This window comes from Oncorhynchus masou, chromosome 6, assembly GCF_036934945.1.
Source record: "Oncorhynchus masou masou isolate Uvic2021 chromosome 6, UVic_Omas_1.1, whole genome shotgun sequence".
Classification (NCBI taxonomy): domain Eukaryota; kingdom Metazoa; phylum Chordata; class Actinopteri; order Salmoniformes; family Salmonidae; genus Oncorhynchus; species Oncorhynchus masou.
In genome coordinates, this window is record NC_088217.1 from 19,763,258 (window position 1) to 19,789,033 (window position 25,776).

General features: G+C 41.5%; 1 protein-coding gene across 1 annotated transcript; it reads left to right on the plus strand.

Moving 5' to 3' along the window:
• Positions 1-1,522: 1,522 nt before the first annotated feature.
• LOC135541476 (ubiquitin-associated protein 1-like) lies at positions 1,523-24,733 on the plus strand. The gene is made up of 7 exons (XM_064967787.1): positions 1,523-1,692; positions 14,255-14,295; positions 14,420-14,544; positions 14,786-15,568; positions 15,738-15,884; positions 16,734-16,835; positions 21,889-24,733. The coding sequence occupies exons 2-7, from the start codon at positions 14,262-14,264 to the stop codon at positions 22,027-22,029; spliced, it is 1,332 nt and encodes a 443-aa protein (XP_064823859.1). The 5' UTR covers positions 1,523-1,692; positions 14,255-14,261; the 3' UTR covers positions 22,030-24,733.
• Positions 24,734-25,776: the final 1,043 nt, after the last annotated feature.

Genomic DNA, 25,776 nt, shown 5'->3' on the forward strand with positions numbered 1-25,776 from the left:
AACATGCTTCAACAAAGTACTGAGTAAAGGGCCTGAATACCTATGTGAATGTGAAATTTGCATTTTTTATTTTTAATAATTTTGCAAACATTTCTCAAAAACTGTTTTTGCTTTGTCTTTATATGGTATTGTGTGTAGATTGGTGAGGGGAAAAAACAATGTAATACATTTTAGAATAAGGCTGTAACGTAACAATATGGAAAAAGTCAAGGGTTCTGAATACTTCACGAGTGCACTGTATATGGCTCTAAAGCATACTACACAAATTAATGGGAAGGATAGACAATCCAAAATGATGATAATCTAGATTTCTCAATCATTAGGTATTGAGGCATTTTCCTAAACTGGATCTTTGCATCATAAAGGCTACTGTGGTACAGTACACTTGCATTTGACTGTTGATGACGATGACATCACTATTGATTTGATAATGTCAGTTCTGATGTTATCCTTGATCAACGCATTGGAAGGAATATAAGTGTGTGGCTGATCTTAGTTTCATTCAAGGCACAATCTGGGATATTACCTGCTGTTCAATTGTCATTTCAATTAGCATATCATATTGTAGGGAACTTAGACTAACACCCAGCCATCTCGTCAAGAGACTCAGGATTGAGTTGGGCTATCCCCCAAATTCGTTATGTTGGTGTGGGGACATGTTTTTAGAATGAAGGGTGTTGAGTAGTGACCTTGGTACAACACCTTACCTGGACCTATTTGTGTAATGCATAAGGTGTTGGACTAACAGTCACATGGACCTGGGTTTGGATTTGAGAGTGGTTACATTTCCCCAGCACCATCCCTTAACTTTATACCAAACCAAACCTTAGGATTGTGGCTTTAAAGAGATTTGTAGCCGTGAGCAGATGAAGCTTTAGTGCTATTTTGTTCTGAAAGGTCTTCATGCATAATGCTGAAGTATCTCATGGTGATAAGCTTTTGGGCAATATCATACCAACATTGGACACCAAGCTCGTCACTGTTTTATGAAAATTATCAATAAACTCAGCGACATTGGCATGGTTATGGTTCTCAAGGGAACACTAACCATGTTTCCATGTAAACACTTGATTGACTAGCCATCATGATCTTCTGATCCCTATTCAGTTCAGACAATATTCGAGGGGATTAAATAATGAATGAATCCAGAGTAGGGTGACAAAAATCTTATAAAGTAAATGTCTGGGAACATCTCTTCAGTGTTGCCAAAGGATGATAGACAAAAAAATACTATACATTGCACTGGCATGTGCCATTGTTTTATTTAATTGTTTTATGGGTTTTAAATTACATTTTGTGTTTTCTGAAAGAAATTACATTCGTTGTCCAATTTCTGTTATGGTTTTGTCGAAAAGTGTATAATTTTCCATTTTTTTATGTAAAAAAAAAATACAAAAACGTTCCCCCACAAACTATTATGTGCAATTCAATGTGATGAGAGAATGCTGTGAATAAAATTACATTGCACCCTGTATGTTTATTTATCTACACTTGTGTCGTCATCAAGTGAAAACGTGACTTCAAACAGGAACCATAGGAAGGAAGGCGAATAAATCAAGATGGCGTTCCACTATGAAGCATGAAAGATATTTCGATTTCAATAACATTTATTTTAACAAAGTTCGAAGAAGGTGTCTTTGCTTTGAGGTGTACGTACGTTTTTGGAGAAGCAAGACGGAGCAGATAATACGGGTAAGGGGGTTAATGGAAGATGTTATCTCAGTTTTCTTTCAGGGGCGGTGGCGGAGAGGGAGTGAACTAGCTAGCACTGTCTAGTGCAGGCCACCAAACTAACATTAGCTAGCTAACGTTATCTAAAATGTCCACATCGGATATTCTTTATTTCTGATTGTCTTCCTAGCTCGCTATGTTCCAGACTTCCAGTTAAGGTTTACATTAACTTGTGGGTTATTTTGTGTCAGCTATCAAGCTAACGTTAGCTGGTAGTGAAAAAGTTAGTTAGCTCATTTGTAGCTAACGTATTAACGTTAAGCTGACTAAATTACCGTCCTACGCTATGTTAGCCTGCTATCTTTCTCCTCTTGAATTATCTTAATCTAACAGTTACTCGCCAATTGTTTTCCAATGATAAATCACTCAAAATACCAGCTAACTATGTAGATAGTCACATGTTGAGACAACCGAGCTAGCTGTCTACAGTCAGTAAGGGGTACTTTTATAGCCACTCTGACAGCTAGAAAAGTACACCCTAATGACTGTCATAGTTAGTTACGTTTTCGAGTACGTTCTTTACACATTACATGTATTTCATTAATGAATTACTTAGCTAGTTACTGGAATGTTACTTCATAAAAAGTTGTCGCTACCTCTGTGGATGAGTCATGCAAGTATGACTCGTTCAATATTTCCAAAATGAGATTACAGTTGGCTAGCTATAGCTGCTTGAAAATGTCACGTGTTTTTGTTGATTATGGTTTGAGTAAAGTGCACTAAAATATGTTGCAAAGGACGGGTGGCCATTGCATCGACTGTCACTGCATCGACATTCCGACTGATCGAGCTATATTTTGCTCCATGGTACGCTAATAAGTCCACCCATTACTTTTTAATGTATTTTTTATTTTACCTTTATTTACATTTACAAGTGCGACCTGGTCAAGATAAAGTAAAGCATTGCGACACAAACAACAACAGCGATACACATGGAATTAACAAGTTTACAGTCAATATCACAATCGGAGAAAAAAAGTTTATACACAGTGTGTGCAAATGGCGTGAGGAGGTAAGGCAATGCATAGGCCATAGTAGCGAAGTAATTACAATTTAGCAAATGAACACTGGAGTGATAGATGAGTAGATGGTGATGTGTAAGTATAAATACTGGTGTGCAGAAAAGTAAATAAAAACAATATGGGGATGAGGTAGGCAGATTGTGTGGACTATTTACAGATGGGCTATGTACAGCTGCAGCGATCGGTTAGCTGCTCAGATAGCTGATGATTTAAAGTTAGTGAGGGAAATATAAGTCTCCAGCTTCAGCTATTTATTTATTTATTTATGATTTATTTTTTATTTTTTTGCAATTCGTTCCCGTCATTGGCAGCAGAGAACTGGAAGGAAAGGTGGCCAAATGAGGTGTTGGCTTTAGGGATGACCAGTGAGATATACATGCTGGAGCTCATGCTACGGGTGGGTATTATCGTGACCAGTGAGCTAAGGCGGCGCTTTACCTAGCATAGACTTATCGATGATCTGGCAAAGAATATGTAGCGAGGGCCAGCCGACGAGGGCATATACAGGTCACAGTGGTGGGTGGTATATGGGGCTTTGATGACAAAATGGATGGCCCTGTGATAGACTGCATCCAGTTTGCTGAGTAGAGTATTGGAAGCTATTTTGTAAATGACATCGCTGAAGTCGAGGATCGGTAGGATAGTTCGTTTTACGAGGGTATGTTTGGTGGCGTGAGTGAAGGAGGCTTTGTTGCGAAATAGAAAGCCGATTTTGGATTGGAGATGTTTAATATTAGTCTGGAAGGAGAGTTTACAGTCTAGCCAGACACCTAGGTATTTGTAGTTGTCCACATATTCAGTCAGGTTTTTACTAGCGTTTAAGAGCAGTTGGATGCCATGGAAGGAGAGTTGTGTGGCATTGAAGCTCGTTTGGAGGTTAGTTAGCACAGTGTCCAGGGAAGGGCCAGAAGTATACAGAAGGGTGTTGTCTGCGTAGAGGTGGATCAGGGAATCACCCGCAGCAAGAGCGACATCTTTGATATATACAGAGAAACGAGTCGGCCCAAAAATTGAACCCTATGGTACCTCCCCATAGAGACTGCCAGAGGTCCGGACAACAGGCCCCCCGATTTGACAGACTGAACTCTGAGAAGTAGTTGATGAGCCAGGCGAGGCAGTCATTAGAGAAACCAAGGCTGTTGAGTCTGCCGATAAGAATACGGTGATTGACAGAGTCGAAGGCCTTGGCCAGGTCGATGAAGACGGCTGCACAGTACTGTCTTTTATAGATGGCGATTATTATATCGTTTAGTACCTTGAGCGTGTCTGAGGTGCACCAGCTCGAAAACCGGATTGCATAGCAGAGAAGGTGCGGTGGGTTTCGAAATGGGCAGTGATCTGTTCATTAACTTGGCTTTCGAAGACTTTAGAAAGTTAGGGCAGGATGGATATAGGTTTATAACAGTTAGTCTAGAGTGTCACCCCCATTGAAGAGGGGGATGACCACGGCAGCTTTACAATCTTTAGGGATCTCAGACGACTTGCCTAAAAGTGTTGTGATCCCGAAGTATGATCTGCTTCTGGGGGGGGGCGTCTTACATAAAAGTAAAGTGTTTTAAAAATGTGTGCAGTCTGGTTCTTAATATAAGGAATTAGTGTACATTTTACTTTACTCTTCCCACCATTGTACGTTTTAAACCAGCTGCTTTAGGCTTTTACTCAAGTAGAATTTTACTGGGTGACTTAAACTTTTAATTTAGTCATTTTAGGGCACTGAGTGGTGCAGTGGTCTAAGGCACCACAGTGCTAGAGGCGTCACTACACACCCGGGTTCGATCCTGGGCTGTATTACCACTGGTCTCAATCAGGAGTCCCATAGAGAGGCGCACAATTGGGCAAGCATTGTCTGGGTTAGGGGAGGGTTTGGCCGGGGTATTCTGTCATTGTAAATTATAATTTGTTCTTAATTGACTTGCGAAGTTACAGTGCCTTGCGAAAGTATTCGGCCCCCTTGAACTTTGCGACCTTTTGCCACATTTCAGGCTTCAAACATAAAGATATAAAACTGTATTTTTTTGTGAAGAATCAACAACAAGTGGGACACAATCATGAAGTGGAACGACATTTATTGGATATTTCAAACTTTTAACAAATCAAAAACTGAAAAATTGGGTGTGCAAAATTATTCAGCCCCCTTAAGTTAATACTTTGTAGCGCCACCGTTTGCTGCGATTACAGCTGTAAGTCGCTTGGGGTATGTCTATCAGTTTTGCACATCGAGAGACTGAAATTTTTTCCAATTCCTCCTTGCAAAACAGCTCAAGCTCAGTGAGGTTGGATGGAGTGCATTTGTGAACAGCAGTTTTCAGTTCTTTCCACAGATTCTCGATTGGATTCAGGTCTGGATTTTGACTTGGCCATTCTAACACCTGGATATGTTTATTTTTGAACCATTCCATTGTAGATTTTGCTTTATGTTTTGGATCATTGTCTTGTTGGAAGACATCTCGGTCCTAGTCTCAGGTCTTTTGCAGACTCCATCAAGTTCTCTTCCAGAATGGTCCTGTATTTGGCTCCATCCATCTTCCCATCAATTTTAACCATCTTCCCTGTCCCTGCTGAAGAAAAGCAGGCCCAAACCATGCTGCCACCACCATGTTTGACAGTGGGTATGGTGTGTTCAGGGTGATGAGCTGTGTTGCTTTTACGCCAAACATAACGTTTTGCATTGTTGCCAAAAAGTTCAATTTTGGTTTCATCTGACCAGAGCACCTTCTTCCACATGTTTGGTGTGTCTCCCAGGTGGCTTGTGGCAAACTTTAAATGACACTTTTTATGGATATCTTTATGAAATGGCTTTCTTCTTGCCACTCTTCCATAAAGGCCAGATTTGTGCAATATACGACTGATTGTTGTCCTATGGACAGAGTCTCCCACCTCAGCTGTAGATCTCTGCAGTTCATCCAGAGTGATCATTGGCCTCTTGGCTGCATCTCTGATCAGTCTTCTCCTTATATGAGCTGAAAGTTTAGAGGGACGACCAGGTCTTGGTAGATTTGCAGTGGTCTGATACTCCTTCCATTTCAATATTATCGCTTGCACAGTGCTCCTTGGGATGTTTAAAGCTTGGGAAATCTTTTTGTATCCAAATCCGGCTTTAAACTTCTTCACAACAGTATCTCGGACCTGCCTGGTGTGTTCCTTGTTCTTCATGATGCTCTCTGCGCTTTTAATGGACCTCTGAGACTCACAGTGCAGGTGCATTTATACGGAGACTTGATTACACACAGGTGGATTGTATTTATCATCATTAGTCATTTAGGTCAACATTGGATCATTCAGAGATCCTCACTGAACTTCTGGAGAGAGTTTGCTGCACTGAAAGTAAAGGGGCACGCCCAATTTTTCAGTTTTTGATTTGTTAAAAAAGTTTGAAATATCCAATAAATGTCGTTCCACTTCATGATTGTGTCCCACTTGTTGTTGATTCTTCACAAAAAAATACAGTTTTATATCTTTATGTTTGAAGCCTGAAATGTGGCAAAGGGTCGCAAAGTTCAAGGGGGCCGAATACTTTCGCAAGGCACTGTAAATAAATAAAAAATACATATATGGCGTACTAGTACAGAGTGGATTTTTCCTGGGGTATGAGGAAATTGGGGTAAATATTTACATTTACAGTGCCTTCAAAGTATTCACACACCTTGACTTTTTCCACATTTGTTACAAATTGGTATTAATGTATTTAATTGTTAATCTTTTTAATCGATCTACACACTTCTGTCAGAGGAAGAAATATTAATATTTGTATGACATCTATTGAAAAAAAATGGTGGGTAAGTGTCCAAACCTCTGAGTGTTAGAATTACCTTTCGCGGTGATTACAGCTGTGGGTCTTTCTGGGTAAGTTGCTAAGAGCTTCCCGCATCTGGATTGTGCAACATTTGCCAATTTTATTTGGATTATTTTCAAAATTCTTCAAGGTCTGACAAATTTGATGTTGATTATTGCTAGACAATCATTTTCAGATTTTCAAGCAGATTAATATGAGCTAACTTTTAAAAATAAATACATTTAACCAAGAACAAATTCTTATTTACAATGATGGCCTACCAGGGAACAGTGGTTTAACTGCCTTGTTAACAACCGGGTTAACTGCTTTGTTCAGGGGCAGAACAACAGATTTATTTACCTTGTCAGCTCGGGGATTCGAGCTGGCCCTACACTCTAACCACTAGGCTACCTGCCACCCCAGGTGACAAGGAAACTCGAACATTCACTGTCTTGGAAAGCAACTCATGTAGATTTGGCTTTGTGTTTTAGGTTGTCCTGCTGAAAGGTGAATTCATATCAGTGTCTAGTGGAATGCAGACTGATCCCGGTTTCCACTAGGATTTTGCCTGTGCTTAGCTTCATTCCGTTTTTTAAATTGTTATCATGAACAATTCCCCAGTCCATAACGATTACATGCATACCCATAATATGATAGACTGTTCTCTCTGCTACCGCACGGCAAATGGTACTGGAGCGCTAAGTACTGGACCAAAAGGCTCCTGAACAGCTTCTACCCCCAAGTCATAAGACTGCTAAATAGTTAACCAAATATGTTACATGACCAAATCTATGTGGACACGTGATTGTCGAACATCTCATTCCAAAATCATGGGCATTAACGTGGAGTTGGTCCTCCCCTTTGCTGCTATAACAGCCTCAACTCTTCTGGGTAGGCTTTCTACTAGATGTTGGAACATTGCTACGGGGACTTGCTTCCATTCAGCCACGAGCATTAGTGATCTCGGTAACTGATGTTGGGCAATTAGGTCTGGCTCGCAGTCGGCGTTCCAATTCATCCCAAAGGTGTTTGATAGGGTTGAGGTCAGGGCTTTGTGCAGGCTAATCAAGTTCTTCCACACCAATCTTGACAAACCATTTCTGTGTGGAACTCACTTTGCACAGGGGCATTGTCATTCTGAAACAGGAAAGGGCCTTCCCCGAACTGTTGCCACAAAGTTGGAAGCACAGAATTGTCTAGAATGTCATTCTATGCTGTAGCATTAAGATTTCCCTTCACTGGTACTAAGGGGTCTAGCTCGAACCATGAAAAACGGCACCAGACCATTATTCCTCATCCACCAAACTTTACAGTTGGCGTGGCATTGGGACTGGTAGCATTCTCCTGGCATCAGCCAAACCTAGATTTGGCTGTCTGATGGTGAAGCGTGATTCATCACTCCCGAGAATGCATTTTCTCTGCTCCAGAATCTAATGGTGGCGAGCTTTACACCACTCCAGCCGAAGCTTGGCATTGTTCATGGTGCTCTTAGGCTTGTCTATGGCTGCTCAGCCATAGACACCCAATTTTTGAAGCTCCCGATGAACCGTTCTTGTGCTGACTTTGCTTCCAGAGGCAGTTTGGAACTCGGTAGTGAGTGTTGCAACCGAGGACTGATGATTTTTGCATGCTACAGCACTTGGCTATCCCGTTCTGTGAGCTTGTGTGGCCTACCACTTAACGCTGAGGTGTAGTTGCTCCTGTTCTGTGAGCTTGTTTCCACTTCACCATAACAGCACTTACAGTTGACAGGGGCAGCTTTAGCAGGGCAGAAATTAGTCAGACTTGTTGGAAAGGTGGCATCCTAAGACTGCACCACATTGAAAGTCACTGAGCTCTTCAGTAAGGCCATTCTACTGCCCATGTTTGTCTATGGAGATTGCATGGCTGTGTGCTACATTTTTATACACTTGTCAGCCACAGTTGAAATATCAGAATCCACTCATTTGAATGTGTGTCCGCATAGTTTTGTGTGTATAGATAGTCCAGGTAGCTTACTTTCTACTGTCTGCATCGACTCCTTTTTGACTCTGCACACATAATGGACGACATACACAATGCACACTAGTCACACACTCATCACATATGCTGCTGCTTATCTATCCTATTGCCTCATCACTTTACCATTACGGCCCTACCTACAGTGCCTTCAGAAAGTAATCACACCCCTTGACTTTTCCCACATTTTGTTACAGCCTGAATTTAAAATTGACGGAATTGCATTTAACTGGCCACACACAATTTCCCATTTTAAAGTCAGAGTTAAGTTATTTCAATCAGTAAGTATTCAACCCCTTTGTTATGGCATGCCTTAAAAATGTGCTTAACAATTCAGAAGTTGCTTGTACTCATTTACATTACATTTACATTTAAGTCATTTAGCAGACGCTCTTATCCAGAGCGACTTACAAATTGGTGAATTCACCTTCTGACATCCAGTGGAACAGCCACTTTACAATAGTGCATCACTCTTTGTGCAATAAGTGTTTAACATGATTTTTGAATGACTACCTTATCTGTGTACCCCACACATACAATTATCTGTTAGGGCACTTATTGGTAGATGGGTAAAAAAAAAATTTAAAAACTATAAAGCAGACATTGAATATCCCTTTGCACATGGTGAAGTTATTAATTACACTCTGGATGTTGTCTCAATACACCCAGTCACTACGAAGATGCATGTGTCCTTCCTAACTCCGTTGACGGAGAGGATTTAATCATAAGACCAATGGTGACTAAAACAGATTGAGTTTAATGGCTGTGATATGAGAACGGAGGATGAATCAACAACATTGCAGTTACTCCACCATACTAACCTAAATGACAGAGTGAAAAGGAAGACTGTAAAGAATTAAAATATTCCAAAACATGCATCCTGTTTGCAGCAAGTAATACTGCAAAAAATGTGTAAAGCAATTAACATTTTGTCCTGAATGCAAATTTTATGTTTGAGGCAAATTCAACGCAATGCATTAGAGGATCACTCTCCATATTTTCAAGCATAGTGTTGGTTGCATCATGCTATGGGGATGCTTGTAATCATTAAGAACGGGAGTTTTTCAGGATTAAAAAATCAACTGAATGGAGCTAAGCACATGCAAAATGTTAGATGAAAACCTGTTTGTCTGCTTTCCACCAGGCACAGGGAGATACATTCACCTTTCATTAGGACAATAACATGAAACACATGGCAAATATACACAAGTTGCTTACCAAGAAGACTGAATGTTCCTGAGTGGCTGATATTTTCAAGTAGATGTAAGTCAACTCTGTCAAGAACTGAAAGTGGTTGTCTAGCATTGAACCATTTGACAGATCTTGAAGAATATTACAAAGAATAATGGGCTCATCATGTTGCTCAATACAGGTGTGGAAAGCTCTTTGACTCATCCAGAAAGTCTCACAGCTGTAATCGCTGCTAAAGGTGCTTCTACAGAGTATTGATTCAGGGGTGTGAATACTTATGTAAATGAGACATTTCTGTATTTAATTTTCAATACATTTGCTCAAATGTCAAAATTGTTTTTACTTTGTCATTATGGGGTATTGTGTGTAGCTGGGTGAGAAAATAACTATAGCGGTATAAATACTTTCTGATGGCACTGTAATATGCCCCCATGGATATACCACTGTGTTTCTACAAAGGGGGCCTGTATGGTAGCATTTTGGGATAGGGGGCTTCCCAGTTGCCTGGCTATTCAGACTCCTTGCTCCGGCCAAACACTACGCCACACCTCCGGACGTTGATTTCTTCCCCGCAATGAGTCTGGATCTGAGTACCCCCCCCCAAACGCTTTACAGAATGCGAACACATTCGGTGGCCATCTGATTGGTCAAAGAAACGATGGGTTGGGCCAGAGCTAGAACACATGTGGGTAAAGCGGAAGTTTGAAAACTCATCATTGACTATGCTACTCAGATTGGTTAGGCTATCCAATCGTTGATGACTTTGTTCTGTATGACTCCACTCGTCACCACAAATGACGAATATGATGTAAGACAGAGCAGCTGAAGAATTTAGTGTGAGTTGTCAGGCTAGATCCCCAGCAGCACAAATTATCATAATGCTGCTCTGGTCACGTATGTACAGGCTGGGATATAGTTTACAGTGCATTCGGGAAGTATTCAGACACCTTGACTTTATCCACATTTTGTAATTGATGAGGATTTTTTTTTTTTCAAATCCAACTAGAAACACGACCTTGTAATGACAAAGTGAAAACAGGTTTTTGCAAATTCTTAACAAAAAACCCACCATATTTACGTAAGGAAAGGGGGATACCTAGTCATTTGTCCATCTGAAATGTGTTTTCTGCATTCAACCCAACTCTGAATCAGAGGTGCGTTAATCGCCATCCACATCTTCGACGCCCGGGGGAACAGTGGGTTAACTGCCTTGCTCGAGGGCAGAACAATTATTATTTTTTTTTTTTTTTTTTTTGTACCTTATCATCCTCGGTGATTCAATCCAGCAACCTTCCTGTTACTGTCCTAACCACCATAGGTATTCACACCCTTTGCTATGAAACTTGAAATTGCTCAGGTGCGTCCTATTTCCGTTGATCATAATCCTTGAAATGTTCCTACAACTTGGAGTTTCACCTCTGGTACATTCAATTGATTGGACTAGATTTGAAAAGGCGCTCACACCTGTCTATATAAGGTCCTACAGTTGACAGTGCATGTCAGAGCAAAAACCAAGCCTTGAGGTCGAAGGAATTGTCCGTAGAGCTCTGAGACAGGATTGTGTCGAGGCACAGATCTGGGGAAGGGTACCAAAATAATTATGTAGCATTGAAGGTCCCCAAGAACATCCTTCTTAAATGGAAGAAGTTTGGAACCAGCAATACTCTTCCAAGAGCAGGCAGCCTGGCCAAACTGAGCAATTGGGGGAATGGCCTTGGACGGGGAGGTGACCAAAAACCTGATGGTCACTCTGACAGAGCTCCAGAGTTCTCCTGTGGAGATGGGGAGAACCTTCCAGAAGGACAACCATCTCTGCAGCACTCCACCAATCAGGCCTTTATGGTTGAGTGGCCAGATAGAAGCCACTCCACAGTAAAAGGCACACGACAGCCCGGTTGGAGTTTACCAAAAGACACCCAAAGTCTTTGACCATGAGAAACAAGATTCTCTGGTCAGATGAAACAAAGATTTAACTATTTGGCCTGAATGCCAAGCGTCTCTGAAACCTGGCACTATCACCGCAGTGAATCATGGTGGGGGCAGCATCATGCAGTGGTAATCTTTTTCAATGGCAGGGACTGAGATGCTAGTCAGGATCGAGGGAAAGATGAACGGAGCAAAGTACAGAGATATTCTTGATGAAAACCTGCTCAGGACCTCAGACTGGTGCGAAGGTTCACCTTCCAGCAGGACAACGACCCTAAGCACACACCCAGGACAAGTCTCAATGTCCTCGCGTCGCCCAGACAGAACCCAAACCCGACCTAACATCTCTGAAGAGACCTTAAAATAGATTGGATGGGGAGTGTTGCTGCACAGCTGACAGCTTGAGGATCTGCAGAGAAGAATACCACCCCAAATACATGTGCCAAGCTTTATCCTAGTCTTCACTCAAGGAGACTCAAAGCTGTAATTACTGCCAAACGTGCTTCAACAAAGTACTAAGTAAAGGGTCTCAATACTTATGTAAATGTGATTTTTCTGGATTAAACATTTCTTTGCGTCAATGTATACTACCATTCAAAAGTTTGGTGTCACTTAGAAATATTTTGCTTTTTTGTAAATTAAAATAACAATTAATCAGAAATATTATTTATTATTAAACCTTTATTTAACCAGGAAGGGCTAATTGAGATTTAATCTCTTTTTTAAGAGCGTCCTGGCCAAGATGGGCAGCACCAAGTTATTACAAAAATTACAGACAAACAACATGAAAAACTACAAGACAATGGCGCAGAGGACATAAAAGCCCTTTTACCAAATTCAGTTCGGACATTTGGAACAGTTTGCAGGTCCAGGGAACGAACAGAGTACCCATCACATTTCTGAACAATAAAAATAGGTAGTAAAGGTAGTAAACCCAAAATGGCTTTATAAATGAAAGTATACCAGTGACTGAGCCTACGTGAGACTAGAAAAGGACAGCCAACCCTGGTATACAAAGTGCAGTGGTGCGTAAGGGTTTTGCCGTTTTAAAAATAAATCTCAAAGTGCCATGGTAAAGGGTGTCAATTGATCTCAAACACTGAGCGGAAGCATTCATATATAAAATATCCCCATAGTCTAGTAAAGGCATAAATGTAGCTGATACTCGCCTTCTTCTGGCTTCAAAAGAAAAACACGCCTTATTTCTAAAATAAAATCCCAATTTCATCTTCAATTTTTTTGTAAGTTAACTGCATGCTCCGAAAGACCTACACTCGACAATCTCTGCCTTAGTATAGCATGATCAATTGTATCAAAATCCTTAGAAAGATCAATAAAAAGTGAGACACAGTACTGTTTTTTTGTTGTTGTCAAGGGCTACAAAAAAAATGTTTCATCACATTTAAAACCTTCATGGCTGCTGTAATTGTGCTATGCTTCTTCCTGAAGCCCGATTTGGTACATTGATAAAATAGAGTTAGTAAATAAAAACTCTTAGCTGTTCACTCAAGGGTTTCAAGTATTTTCACCAGGGGTGACAGCTTTGAGATTAGCCTATAATTATTTAAGAGTTGGATCTCCTCCTTTTTAAGTGGTATGACAAATGCTGATTTCCAGATCTTTGGGATTTCATTACATTCCAGGGTGTGTAGACATTGTTAATGCTGTAAGTGACTATTGTAGCTGGAAACTGAAGATTTTTTGGCGTACAGAGGCCCATTATCATCAACCATCACTGTGTTCCAATGGCATGTTGTGTTATGTAATCCAAATTTATAATTTTAAAAGGCTAATTGATCATTAGACAACACTTTTGTAATTATATTAGCAGATGCCTCATGTCCTCAACTGGCAGCTAGATTAAATAGTACCCACAAAACACCAGTCTCAGCGTCAACAGTGAAGAGGCGACTCCAGGATGCTGGCCTTCAAGGTAGAGTTCCTCTGTCCAGTGTCTGTTCTTTTGCCCAGCTTAATATTTTATTTTTATCGGCCAGTCTGATATATGGCTTTTTCTTTGCAACTCTGCCTAGAAGGCCAGCCTCCTGGAGTCGCCTCTTCACTGTTGACGTTGAGACTGGTGTTTTGTGGGTAATACATTGACAGCATTTAGTTAAAAGATGAGACAGAATTGCAATCAGAAGATGCTATTAATATTTGCATTTGACTGGTAACAGAATAACTACCACTATTATTATAATACCCTGTTGGTCATCTATGAACATCTTGGCCATTTTTTGTTATCTCCATACAGCACAGCCAGAAGAGGCCACCCCTCATGACCTGGTTTCTTCCTAGAAATGTATTTGCGTACAAAATGTATAGCTAGCTGTCCAATAATGCTTTCTCATTGAATGGCTTGTCCTACACATTGTAAAAACCCACAATGCATGTTGGAAAAAGATATTGGTTCCTTTCTTAACATAGCAAAGAGGACCGCAAAAGAGTTGAGTCCTCATTCAAAGGCAAGGGCAGTGTGAATACAAAGAGAACTGACTTCTTTTGCTCTTTGTTTTTACCCCAGTGTTCACTTTAAATAGGACTGTGTGAAAACACCCTCACTGCTTCCTCTAAGGCATCTCTCGTTCATTCAAGAGCCCTTTGTGTTTTACAGACTCTAAATGGCTGCGAGGAAGTCTGATACCCACAACAATGGTGAGTGTGTGTCTTTCGGCCTCTTCCTCTGTTCTCCATCTGCTCATTTTGTTTTAAAATATTCCTGCATTTGCATCATGGTGTCATTTTTCATTTAGGCCATTCATTCATCCTGTTTTTCCAGGACCCATCAGCTACCTTGATGACGTTCCATTTAAAATCAACGATAAGTTCCGCTGCCCTGCCAAAGTGGGTCTTCCTGTTGGCTTCTGCCTGCCCGACTGTCTCTCTGTGCTTGCAGACCTGCAGGTAAGCCTTCTGATTTATGTCACTGTTGCATCAAGCGTTTCAATGATGGGGATGCTTGGTCATTTTTATCGATTCCCTGTAATATTAGTCTGTATTAGGGGGGCACCTCTGTAAATGTTGAAAATAAGATCTCATGACTCAACCAGATTCACCTGGGTTGATTAGTCTCCATTCCTTTAGTCCTTTGTCGGCTGCTCCGCTCTAACTAGTCATGCTGGTTGTCTCTCTTTGGGCACTGCAGTATGACTTCTCCCTGGAGAGGAGGAGTGTGCGCTGGGGGGCGGAGCTGGCCGAGGCCAGGGTGGCGGAGGCCCGAGCTGCAGAGTTGGCCAGGGTGGAGTTGGAGAGCAGGGAGCACTCACCCCCCGTACAAGACCCTGACGGTGGATTGGCCGGTGGGGGCAAGAGGCCTCGCCCCGCCGAGGAGCAGGATGCTCTCCCGCCCGCATTGAATCCGCTGATGGCCGCACTGCGCCACAACGCCATCCTCACCCCGCTGCCCGCGCCCGCCAGGCAGACCGCTCCCAGCATCCCGGAGCCCCAGTACCTTAACCTGGCTGACTTTGAGCGCGAGGAGGACCCCTTCGACAAGCTGGAGCTGAAAACGCTGGACGATAGGGAGGAGCTGCGCAACATCCTCCAGAGCCAGCCACAGCCCCAGCAGCAGTCTGTATCCCCACCTGGGGAACCCCAGCCCGAGCTGGCATCGCGAGGCAGCACACCTCCACCCCAACTCCTCGCCACCAGCCTTCCGGCAAAAACTGCCTTTTCCCTCAACGGGCTGGTGGTGCAACTGGACATGGACAGAGCTGGGAGTCTGGCCCAGGGACGGACAATGGACCCAGACCGGCCCTGCAACATCCGCTCGCTGACCTTCCCCAAGCTGTCGGACCAAGGGGACTTGTTATTTGACTCCTACTCTCCAGCCCCTGTACCACCTAGCCTATCCACCGGCAGCCCACCAGCACCCCAGCAGAAGACAGACGAGCCACCCAGGCACACCCAAAATGGGGCACCAAAGCAGGTAAGCTTACACAAAGAAGGTGAAGTGGGCTTTGCATCGTTTCAATGACTAAATGTATTGCTTAATTATTTCAAACTTCTGAAAAGCTTAGAGGTTTTGTGGACCAGAGGAAGATGCTTTTTTTGGACTCTTATACAGATGTGATGCTATAAAAACTCTCTCTGCAAAGATAAATGCAGGTCCTCTCCCATGCGGCGCGGCACTGCTCAACCTGTCTCCCAGCGGGCGGCAATGTGTGGAGACCATCGTGTCCATGGGGTACTCCTACGAGGGGGTCCTGCGGGCCATGCAGAAGCGAGGCCAGAATGTGGAGCAGGTACGCCCCTCCGCTCTCCCTCCCGATCACTGCACCCTAGGCCCATTTTCTCTACACAGATCTGTTACAAAGAAATGTTCTATTTGATTCTGTGCTGTCATTCACTCACTGCCCATTGCGCCCAGAGAATTTTGTGTCATGGTTGACTGAAGTCATCAGGTGTCTACGTTATGTGATTGTCTGTCTTCACAAAAAAGTCCACCAGGCAACAAGTTGAGGATGGTTTTTGTGAATAAATGAATTGCGTTTACGCAGTGTTTTCTTTGTCTCAAAACACACCATCCATCACCTTTGTTTGATGCCTCAACACTATGATGGCATTGCAGTGATTTGATTACAGTAGTACTGTAGGAGACACTTGTTAGGGGCTAGTTAACTCCCGAGTGGCGCAGTGGTCTAAGGCACTGCATCTCAGTGCAAGACGCAAATCCAGGCTGTATCACATCTGGCTGTGATTGGGTGTCCCATAGGCCATCGCACAATTGGCCCATCGTCATCTGGGTTTGGCTGGGGCAGGCCATCATTGTAAATAAGAATTTCTTCTTAACTGACTTGCCTAGTTAAATAAAGGTTACAAAAAAATGAAAGTGTCCTCAAGCATCACGCAAGTACAATATTTTATCATGTGAATTTAGCTATCCCTCTAATCAACAATGAATATTCATGTATTTCTATTAAATGCCAACATTAGCTATTTCATAAATTCACCTCCAAGAATTTGGTCACCATCATATTTGCAGTAATAATTCTTGCTCTCAGCTTGTAAAACCACCTAGCAAATAGACAGTCTGGACTTGCACATGAAGCCATCACCAAAAGATCAATAATGTCTGTCATCCTGTGACCCAGGTGCTGGAGTACCTGTTTACTCATACGCGTCTTTGTGAGCGGGGATTTGAGCCCAGTGCCGTAGAGGAGGGCTTAGAGATGTACCAGTGCTCTGAAGAGAAGGTGAGTCCACCCACAGTCTCTACCGTCACATACACTGATATGCACGTTTATACAGATGAACTCAGCATGCAGAACCAAAGACAGTTAGGATGACTAGCCAGCCAACTCCATTATCTGTTTCAACACACAAATGTTGAGTGGCCTAAGGTAAGGTTCACTTCCAGGTTTCCCTGCACTTACATACACCAAGCATGTTCCGTTCTCCTCCCTCCACCTTTCTTCTCAAATGTGTGGGGGCCTAGGGAAATCCGTCACATCGGGATATTGACTATTTCTGAAAATTGCTAACTGTCACAAATCAGGATATATTTCTGACCCTGAGTTATGAGCTTTTAAAGTTGACTTCGGACAAAATAATAAAGAATTATAACTGCATTCTAAGATACCGTTATAAAAAAAAAAAGCCATTAACACTTGAGAGAAGAACATCAACACTGGTTGATTGTTTCAAACGAGTTATTGTCACTATTTATTCTGAACAAAAATATAGACAACATTTCAAGTGTTGGTTTGTTTTTTTATGAGCTGAAGTAAAATATCCCTGAATTTTTCCATACACACAAAGCTAATTTCTCTCAAATGTTGTGCAGAAATGTATTTAAATCCATGCCAGTGAACATTAATTACTTTGGCAAGATAATCCATCCACCTGACAGGTGTGGCATATCAAGAAGCTAATTAAACAGCATGATCATTACACTGGTGCATCTTGTGCTAGGGGGACAAAAGGCCACTCTAAAATTTGCAGTTTTGCCACACAACACCATGCCACATGTCTCAGGTTTTTGAGGGAGTGTGCAATTGTCATGCTCACTGTATGAATGTCCACCAGAGCTGTTGCCAGAGAATTTCATGTTAGTTTCTCGACCATAAGAGAAACGTTGTTTTTAGAGAATTTAGCAGTACGTCCAACCGGCCTCACAATTGCAGACCACGTGTAACTACGCCAACCCAGGACCTTTGCATCCGCAGTGGTGGGGAAAAAGTACACAGTGGTCATACTTCAGTCACAGTAAAGATACCTTCATTGAAAATAACTCAAGTAAAAGTCTAAAAGTATTTGGATTTAAATATACTTAAGGATTAAAAGTAAAAGTGTAAATCATTTAAAATTCCTTATAAAGCAAACCAGACGGCTATAGATAGATGGATATCTATCTATCTCATATATATATATATAGCTATAGATATATAGATATAGATAGATATATATATAGATAGATATATATATATAGATATATGAGAGAGATATACATATATATATAGAGATAGATAGAGATATAGATATATATATATATATATATATATGAGATAGATATATATGAGATAGATATATCTCATATATATAGATAGATAGATAGATATATATATCTATATATCTATCACACACATATATACAGTGGGGAGAACAAGTATTTGATACACTGCAGATTCTCCTACTTACAAAGCATGTAGAGGTCTAATTTTTATCATAGGTACACTTCAACTGTGAGAGACTGAATCTAAAACAAAAATCCAGAAAATCACATTGTATGATTAAGTAATTCATTTCCATTTTTATTGCATGACATAAGTATTTGATACATCAGAAAAGCAGAACTTAATATTTGGTACGGAAACCTTTATTTGCTATTAGAGATCATGCGTTTCCTGTAGTTCTTGACCAGGTTTGCACAAACTGCAGCAGGGATTTTGTCCCACTCCTCCATACAGACCTTCTCCAGAACCTTCAGGTTTCGGGGCTGTCGCTGGGCAATACAGACTTTCAGCTCCCTCCAAAGATTTTCTATTGGGTTCAGGTCTGGAGACTCGGCCACTCCAGGACCTTGAGATGCTTCTTACGGAGCCACTCCTTAGTTGCCCTGGCTGTGTGTTTCGGGTCGTTGTCATGCTGGAAGACCCAGCCACGACCCAGCTTCAATGCTTTTACTGAGGGGGAAGGAGGTTGTTAACCAAGATCTTGCGATACATGGCCCCATCCATCCTCCCCTCAATACGGTGCAGTCGTCCTGTCAACTTTGCAGAAAAGCATCCCCAAAGAATGATGTTTCCACCTCCATGCTTCACGGTTGGGATGGTGTTCTTGGGGTTGTACTCATACTACTTCCTCCAAACACAGCGAGTGGAGTTTAAACCAAAAAGCTCTATTTTTGTCTCATCAGACCACATGACCTTTTCCCATTCCTCCTTTGGATCATCCAAATGGTCATTGCGCTGGCTTGAGCAGGGGGACCTTGCGTGCGCTGCAGGATTTTGATCCATGACGGCGTAGTGTGTTACTAATGGTTTTCTTTGAGACTTGTTCCAGCTCTCTTCAGGTCATTGACCAGGTCCTGCCATGTATTTCTGGGCTGATCCCTCACCTTCCTCATGAGCATTGATGCCCCACGAGGTGAGATCTTGCATGGAGCCCCAGACCGAGGGTGATTGACAGTCATCTTGAGCTTCTTCCATTTTCTAATAATTGCGCCAACAGTTGTTGCCTTCTCACCAAGCTGCTTGCCTATTGTCCTGGAGCCCATCCCAGCCTTGTGCAGGTCTACAATTTTATCCCTGATATCCTTACACAGCTCTCTGCTCTTGGCCATTGTGGAGAGGTTGGAGTCTGTTTTGATTGTGTGTGGACAGGTGTCTTTTTATACAGGTAACGAGTTCAAACAGGTGCAGTTAATACAGGTAATGAGTGGAGAACAGGAGGGTTTCTTAAAGAAAAACTAACAGGTCTGTGAGAGCCGGATTTCTTACTGGTTGGTAGGTGATCAAATACTTATGTCATGCAATAAAATGCAAATGAATTACTTAAGTCATAAAATGTGATTTTTCTGGAATATTGTTTTAGATTCCGTCTCTCACAGTTGAAGTGTACCTATGATAAAAAATGACAGACCTCTATATGCTTTGTAAGTAGGAAACACTGCCAATTTTGCAGGTTATCAAATACTTGTTCTCCCCACTGTGTGTGTGTGTGTGTGTGTGTGTGTGTGTGTGTGTGTATATATATCACCAATAGCCAGTGGCCCCTTCCAACATTCAGACATAATTTACAAACAAAGCATGTGTTTGTTTAGTGAGTCTGCCAGATCAGAGTTGGATTGGAATTGGACCCTTTTACATTCAAAATGTAATGACTACTTTTGGGTGTCAGGGAAAACATATGGAGTAAAACATACATTATTTAAAAAAAACTAAAAGTACATTAAGTTAATTGTGAAAAATATAAATAGTAATGTACAGATACCCCAAAAAACAACTTAAGTAGTACTTTCAAGTATATTTACTTAAGTACATTACACCACTGCACATCCAGCTTCTTCACGTGTGGGATCGATTGAGGTAAGTAACTTGTGTAGATTTGGCCTTGTATTTTAGGTTATTGTCCTGCCGAAAGGTGAATTAATCTCCCTGTGCCTGGTGGAAAGTAGACTGAACCTGGTTTTCATCTAGGATTTTGCCTGTGCCTAGCTCCATTCTGTTTCTTTAAAAAATGTTTATTTATTTATCTTAAACTCCCCAGTCCAAAGCATACCCATAACATGATGCAGCTACCACTATGCTTGAAAATATGGAGATTGGAACTCAGTAATGTTATATTTGACATAAACATTTTGTACTGAATAAAAAATGCTTTGCAGTATTACTTAATTGCAAAAAGAATGCATGTTTTGGAATATTATTTTATTCTGTACAGGCTTCCTTTTCACTCTGTCATTTCGGTTAGTATTGTAGAGTAACTACAATGTTGTTGATCCATCCTCAGTTTTCTCCTATCACAGGCATTAAACTCCAAATGTTTTAAAGTCGCCATTGATGTCTCCATTGCGAGGAGGAACAATCTTGTCTGCTGAGATATTACATTTTTGTTTTTCATACATGCAAAGTCAAAACAAAAATACTACAAGACAATTGCACAAAGCATAAATATAACAGTAGAGGCAAATAAAATGGTACAGTACTAGTGTGTAAAAGCAGCTAGGGACTGGGTAGTGCCATGTAACTACGACCTGGTGTTGTTGAAAGCCCAGATGGCAGAGGGTAAGAAGGATTTAATTCATATTGATATTATTTCATTTGACACTTTCTTACAAACCACTAAGTTGTCATTCTTACCTTAGCCAAGTGCTCCATGGTGAAGACCACCTTGTATCCAGTGCTGACAACCAGATCTTTGAGCCTGCCCATGATTTTATCAGTCTTTATTTATTTGGATCCATATTAAAGTAAATTGTCATGGAGACCATGTTGAAACCACTCAAAGTAATCCTTGATTAGCGGTTATTCAGAGCTCAAAGTAATGACAACTAACTACCTAATCAAATAAAACAACATCACTATTTATCTGAGAAGTCAGCTTCAACGATGATTGATGACTAGTTAGAAAGCGGAAAGACTGTGTGCGTTTCTTACTACTAGGCTGAATGGAGCCCAATCCCATATTGTACCCCTCCTCACCTGTGCACTCATTCACACCGCCTCAAAGATTTAAAGCATTGGATTGGTGTAGCTGTGTTGGTAGGCAGTGAAGGTAAGTGGCTAGGGCTAGCATGAGATGTGATGCGGCTCAAAATGACATGGCTAACAAATGACAGCAAGATGCCTCTCGCTTCCAACCAGTTTAGGATAGGGCATCGGTTGCATTGCTACCTATTTTATTTTTGAACTGCAGAAATTGCTGCAATACTGTTAAAATATTTGTATCACACTTCATGTCATTTTGGCCCACTGATAGGCCTACCAACCGATCAAGCAACATTAGAAGGTGTGAAACTCATGAACGTTAGCTCCTGCGTAAGGCCACTTGAAGACAAAATGAAAATTCAACCCACTTGTATTCATAACTACATTGTTGATTGTAAATAATGACTTTATAGTACTATGTTACTAACCAGATAGCTAATTGTTTAAACCAGCCTAATATCATTGATCTGTTCAGGTTCTCATAGATCGCCTTGCACATGTTTGTAAAAAAATAAAAATAATAATCTAGTTAAATTTTTACAAACAATACGTGACAAGAATTCCCAATTACAATGTATGTTTTTCATGATTTCTTCAGGCCTTAGAGTTCCTGTCGCTGATGACGCGGTTCGGCGAGATGGGCTTTGAAAGGGACACCATCAAGGAGGTGCTACTGGTGCACAACAACAACCAGGAAAAGGCTCTGGAGGACCTCATGTCCCGTGCCGCAGCCAGCTGAGCCCCCCCCCCCTTCAACCATCCACCCACATGCTCCTTGCTGGCTTCCTCCCACCCCACACACCTACACACACGCACAACCCCCATGTTTCAACAGTGTTGCAGCACAGAGGGGTGAACTCCGACCCAACGCAGCTCATGACTTCCGCTCATGATCCCACTCTGTTCCACTCTCACACAGTGACTCTAAGCGAGCAAACACGTACACTTCCATAGTCTATTCTTCTGTTCTTAGTGTGGGGGGGTAAATGGAAGAATATGAGGAGCATCTGCGAGTTGAGATGGTTGGTTTGTGCTCACCACACCAGGGAAACTTGCCTGTTTTTTTCTTTTACATTTCCTAGCATGTCAATCGATGTGCGTGCACTGTGATGGTTGGAAAGGAGGCATGAACTTCCCAAAGGAGCATAGAGGAGGAGACCCAATGCTGCACAGCACTTTGGTGAGTGTGTCTGTCTCTGTGGATGGGGACAATGGGCCCCGAACTAGGAGGAACCACTAGCCAGGCTCTACTTTCTACAGATGCACAGTTAACACTCCCAGCTAACTAAGCTGCCATCTTTCGCTGCCCAACATAGGCCTACAAAATGGTAGAGTGGAGGGGACGCCAAGTGGCCCATGTGTGACTAACTGACGCCAGAACCTAAAAACATAACTGGCATCGTCGCAGAACAGAGAACTGAGTTCAAGAAGTGCCCCCTCTGTTCCCGCGACTGGCGTTCACCGATCTTCCTCATCTTTTCTCTGCTGTCGTTTTGCTTGTTAATTTGTCAGTTTGTTCAAAAGGACACATTGTTATTGTTTCCCGAGTCCTTGTATAGAGATTCTCTTTGCTTTCTGTTTTAGGAACTGCATTAATAAACCTTAAAAGTAATAATAACATAACTGCTACTACTGCCCGTTGGCTCGTCCTGCACTGGAACAAGACCAGTGGAGAAGAGGTGGTCAAATTATTTTGCATGTCCAAACACATACAAACACTCACTGGCACAGAGAAGTGTGACAAACTGTACAGACACACACACACCTCGCCAACATAGATATTGACTTATTTAAAATTACACTGACATTTAGTAATAAAGAGATGAAATATGATGTAAAATGAGAACCTTGTATGAGAAGCAAGCACTAGGATGCAAGTGGTGCTTTGAAATGGTCCCTTTTGGTTTTGATTCAGACTGGACAGAGAGCTGGGAAAAAATAATTGTTTTTGCAACCTAAACTTTTGTGCAATATGTTTTATGATGTGGAACCCAGTAAACCTTGGGTCCAAGCAGTGAGCAACTCCCAAAATGACAGATTGCCTTTGCTGGAGACACTCACTGGAGGAAGAAATCTGTAAAAAAAATTGATTTAATTGTCTGCTGTTATTTACTCCCCACATTACTGAAGATCAGGCTCTATCAACTATGATTGTGATCTTTGTAACACACATTCATGCTGATCTGAAAGTGTTTTTGCCTCTTTGCCTGGTGTCATGCATAGGAATCGGACTGGCAAATCTTCCAAGAATGGGTCAGAAGATCAAACCGCTTGTCAGTTAAATGATTAACCAAATTCATTAGGGTGATTTATTTGATTTTATAATTGTATTTCATATAGCTATGTTTTCACCTTGCATCAACCCTTTTTTATTGACCTGTGTGTATGAGTCTACAGGTGATTTTGAATGATGATGCTCTCCATGTGTGAATCTTGTGTGCAGAAAGCTGCCAGTCGATTCAAGCTTCATGATTACTTTCCTTGTGTAATGACCAATGTCTTTAGAATACAACAGTCTTGACCTCTCTGGTAATCAAGAGGATCTCGTGACAAATTACAACATTAACATTTGATTTTAAGATTCAGAGCTGAGAAGTTGAATGCAGTACATGGGAATGTGACTGAATTGGCACTTACCTCTGAGGTTGTACCTAGTTCTACCAGAAGACATGCACAAATCAATTGTTGCAGATTTACATTATCACACACACCTACTATTGTAAGAAGGATCTGTTATTGAGAGCATACGGTCTGTGGAGTTTGATATTTGTATTGATAATATGTTGGCAATATGTGTGTGCGTGTCTGTATCTGAGAGTAGTAGGGGAGAGCAGACCGAAGGGGCTTTCTGGTATTATAACGCTGGACCCTACTGTGTTCAGAGCGCTTTGTACACAAATGTGAACCGGTCTAGAACTTCCCCTAAATAGCTGTCTTAAAGTCTAAGAGATTAAAACACCCCAGATTCCATTCTGAATTATTAGACTTGAGTATAGTGTCTAAACACAAGACCACCTCCAGATCTTGCTCTGAACTAAAGTAAACATTTTGCCTCCTGATAACTGGTCAATTTCCTTTCGACATGACTGGCTTCTTTGGGGGGGGGTGGCACACAAGATGCCAAGCCACATGGAACATGGTGATGGTTGAGGGGGAAAGAAATGCTGGCCTGCTTTCTGTATTGTGGACATTATTGGGTCTAATCTTAACTTGAGATCTTGGTTTTGTGTACAAGCCTCGGAGTCAGTGAGAGACTTGAAGTGTGGGTCTGATATGACATCTGGATTTTGATGTCTTAATTATAAAAATAAGGAGTTGTGTTCCTGGTAGCCCCTGAAATGTGATTTAAAAAAATGTCAGTTTACTCCTGAATCATTTGGCAATTCTTCAATGTGATTAAATGTACACATCTTTTCAATGGTGTGGCTGTTACTATTTTATAAGGTGTATGGGTTGTTTTGTCCATTGTTATTGGAAAACAATGAATTTGTTAGTGATCATTTCTAATCTGCTTGAGTACTATTTCATAGATTGGGGTGTTTCTTTCTTAGTGTGTACAGCAGCGACAACAATGCAAAGAGATGATTGCCATTACCCATAATGCTCAGGGAACAAACTTTCAGTGGTGTGGTCAGCAGAAAAAAAAAACAATGGAGCCATATTTCTGCTGTCTGTCAAAGCAGATGAGCTGTTCTGTTCATATGCCATTACTGTGACATCAGAGCATATAATGGTTTTGTTCCATGCCTGGTTCCATTTTGAAAATGCCAGAGTAAAATTACTTTTTGTGTTCACAGAGATCTCTAAGCTGTATAGGTGAAAGCAATATGGTTTCAGCTAGTCTTTGACTATTGAGCAGCTGAGTCGAGTAATAACCATACTGCTTACAACTAAGTAACCAGTCTTCTAGGACCTGTGAACACCACAAGTACTGTAGCCTGGTCTCAGATCTGTTTTTGTTATATTGCCAACTCCAATGCTGTCTTTGTCAAGCCAAACATTAGGCATGATAATGAGTGACAATGAGTTTGTTTGACAGCACCGACAGACTGGGACTCAGGAAACACCAAAGAGAACTAGACTTAAATAGAACTAAGCTGAACGTGGGCTAAAAGCCATGGCATGACAATGTAGGCCATGCCCTATATTTGTATTTCCTGTGTGCTTCCTAAATATACCATGTTTATTTTACTATTCCTGGTCTTGACACTGTTGGGAATATAGACTTTGGTGATCAGACTAGATTATGTATTTTATTTGCAGGTTGTGACCAGTTGCTCAACTGTTCCAAGGCAGCAGAGGTTGCCTCAGACTGATCACCTTTCCCAACCCTGACCCCTGTATGGTCTAGTCACTATTCTCTTGTGTAACGTAGCCTAATGTTGGACTAAAGGAGCCTAACATGATTCCTTATAGTCCAAGGACCTTACATGTTCTGTTTAAAAAGACAAATGGCTCTGGAAGCCAAAGCATCCAAATACTCCCT